Raw genomic sequence first — 2,302 nt, forward strand, 5'->3', positions numbered from 1 at the left:
AAAAAAAAAAAAAAAAAAATGTTAAGAATGAAAAAAAAAAAAAAAGAGGAAATAGAAGATTAGATAATTATGAGCTTAAATGTAGCCAAGTAACGAAACAAGATGAAATGAACCCTAAACCCTACTAAAAAAAAAAAAATCAATAAATATTACTTTACGGTGAACATAGCGCCTCCAATCCATCAAACTTCTCCCAAAACCCTCCCCTCAGAAAAGCCCTCAACAGAGAATGATTGGGAAACGACGGAGCAAGCCGAAGAAAAAACCAGTCCTGGACTCAACCACTCCAGGTCTCTCTCTCTCTCTCTCTCTCTCTCTCTCTCTCTCTCTTGTTTAGACCGAAAGAAAGAGGGAGAAGAATAGAGTTTTGTTTGGTTGTTTCGTTTTGTGTTTTAATCTTTTTAATTTCATAACATGTCTCTCTTTTCTGCCTCACGATTCTGGATTTTAGATATTACTTGAAAATTCCAATTTTTTTTTTTAATCTTTCGGTGCATATAATATGTTTGGTAAGATTATTTTGTTCATCAGTGCATAAGCTCGATCACGAGATTTGATCTCTCTTTTTACAATCTCGTATATATCTACAGGTCCAATATTGGAAATGGAATCAGATTGGGCATGCCTTCCAGAAGACCTTCTTATTTTGATTTTGGACAAGTTAGTATCACTTTCAGACTATGTTCGATTTACCGCTGTTTGCATGCCATGGCACTCCGTTGCCTTAGACAAGTACCGAGGGGAGAGGCCACTCAAACTTTCCATGCATCAACCTCCACTGCTATTTCTAACTCACAGTGCTCAACCGTCTAGTGAAGGAAAAACTACATTTAGCATATACAATGTCAGCGAAAACAAGGCATGTAAGTTAAAAACATTCATACCATGTGATACACAGAGCACATATCATTATGGTGATTCTTATCATGGATGGATGATTAGTGCGGATGAGGAGTATGTCATTTCCCTATCAAATCCATTTTGCTCCAAGGTTAAAGGAGCCGATGATTATGGGATTATTCGGCTCTCACCTTTTTCACAATATTGCTATACTTACAACAAGGTTATATTGTCAGCTAACCCAATAATGGCTCCTGATGATTATTCGGTCATGGTCATCTATAACGATGGTCAATTGGCTTTCATTAGGCCGGGTGATGATAAAGGATGGACATGTATAGAGAGAAGTGATTTTCTTGATGTTATTTATTCCAAAGCAGGTCTGTTTTATGCCCTTGATGAATTTGGTTCAGTCAAAATTTGTCATATTAGTGAACATTCTCCCGAGTTGAACGAGGTTGCACCAAGGCTTTCACCTGATCTCCTGCTTTGTCCCAACTTGACCCCTGTTTTACCTAACTACACCTTGTATAATGCCTATACTTTGAAGAATCAATATATTGTGGAATCACCGGGTGGAGATCTACTACAAATTTTAAGGCTTGTTGTTACTGGTCTTTTTTATAATTATGATGACAAGCGGAAGCAGCGAATAACAACAAGTACGACGTTGACAGAAGGGTTCGAGGTATTTGTTCTGGATGGGAAGCCGAAGTGGGTTGAAACAAAGAGTCTAGGTGATGGAGCCTTGTTCTTGGGTGAAAAGACTTCAATCTATGTGTCGGCTTCTGACTTCCCTGGATGCCAGCCGAATTCTATATACTTCACAGATCGTCAAAATGACACTTGTTTTGCTTCTAATTATGACATGAGCATCTTTAACTTGGGAGATGGAAGCTTTCAGCGAAATTGTGTATTAAAGTTCCTATCTACTAGAAAAAATATAAAAAAGTTCATGCCTTATCCGGTATCTTGGTGGTCGCCACCATGTTGGATCCAGCCAACTTTTCAACTAGAGTCAGCATAGTGAGATCGATGAGATGGTTGGTGGGGGTACTTGTTAAAAACGCTAAGATTTAAAAGCCATCTTTTTCCTCTCTATATATGTTCTTTTGGTGCAAAGTGAACTATATTTAAATTTAGATGATTCGTGAATAAAGCCAACTATTATTAAGGGCCCGTTTGGGAGTGCGATTTCAATAAGTGCGATTTTAAAACTTGCGTTTTTAAAATCGTTACTTTTTAAAATCGCACAGGCGTTTCGTAAAACATACTAAAAAATACTTTTTTTATCAATTGAGTGTTTGGATAACATTAGCATATAATTGCGGTTTCATGACCAAATTACCAATAAGGATGAACAAGACAGAGAGGATGAAGAAAAACAAAAAAGAAAAAAGAAGGGTTTTAATATATTTTAGGTGGGTATTCTTGGTATTTTTTTCATTCCCGTTCTAAAAAA

General features: G+C 36.9%; 1 protein-coding gene across 1 annotated transcript; it reads left to right on the forward strand.

Moving 5' to 3' along the window:
* Positions 1–604: 604 nt before the first annotated feature.
* Positions 605–1,867, forward strand: LOC132170171 (F-box protein At2g26160-like). Its single transcript, XM_059581064.1, has one exon. It carries the CDS (start codon positions 605–607, stop codon positions 1,865–1,867), a length of 1,263 nt encoding a protein of 420 aa, XP_059437047.1.
* Positions 1,868–2,302: the final 435 nt, after the last annotated feature.

Source organism: Corylus avellana, chromosome ca2 (assembly GCF_901000735.1).
Source record: "Corylus avellana chromosome ca2, CavTom2PMs-1.0".
NCBI classification, from domain to species: Eukaryota; Viridiplantae; Streptophyta; class Magnoliopsida; order Fagales; family Betulaceae; genus Corylus; species Corylus avellana.

Bases quoted from the DNA above. Each gene is read 5' to 3' on its own strand.
- LOC132170171 (XM_059581064.1), top strand. From the start codon at position 605: ATGGAATCAGATTGGGCATGCCTTCCAGAAGACCTTCTTATTTTGATT.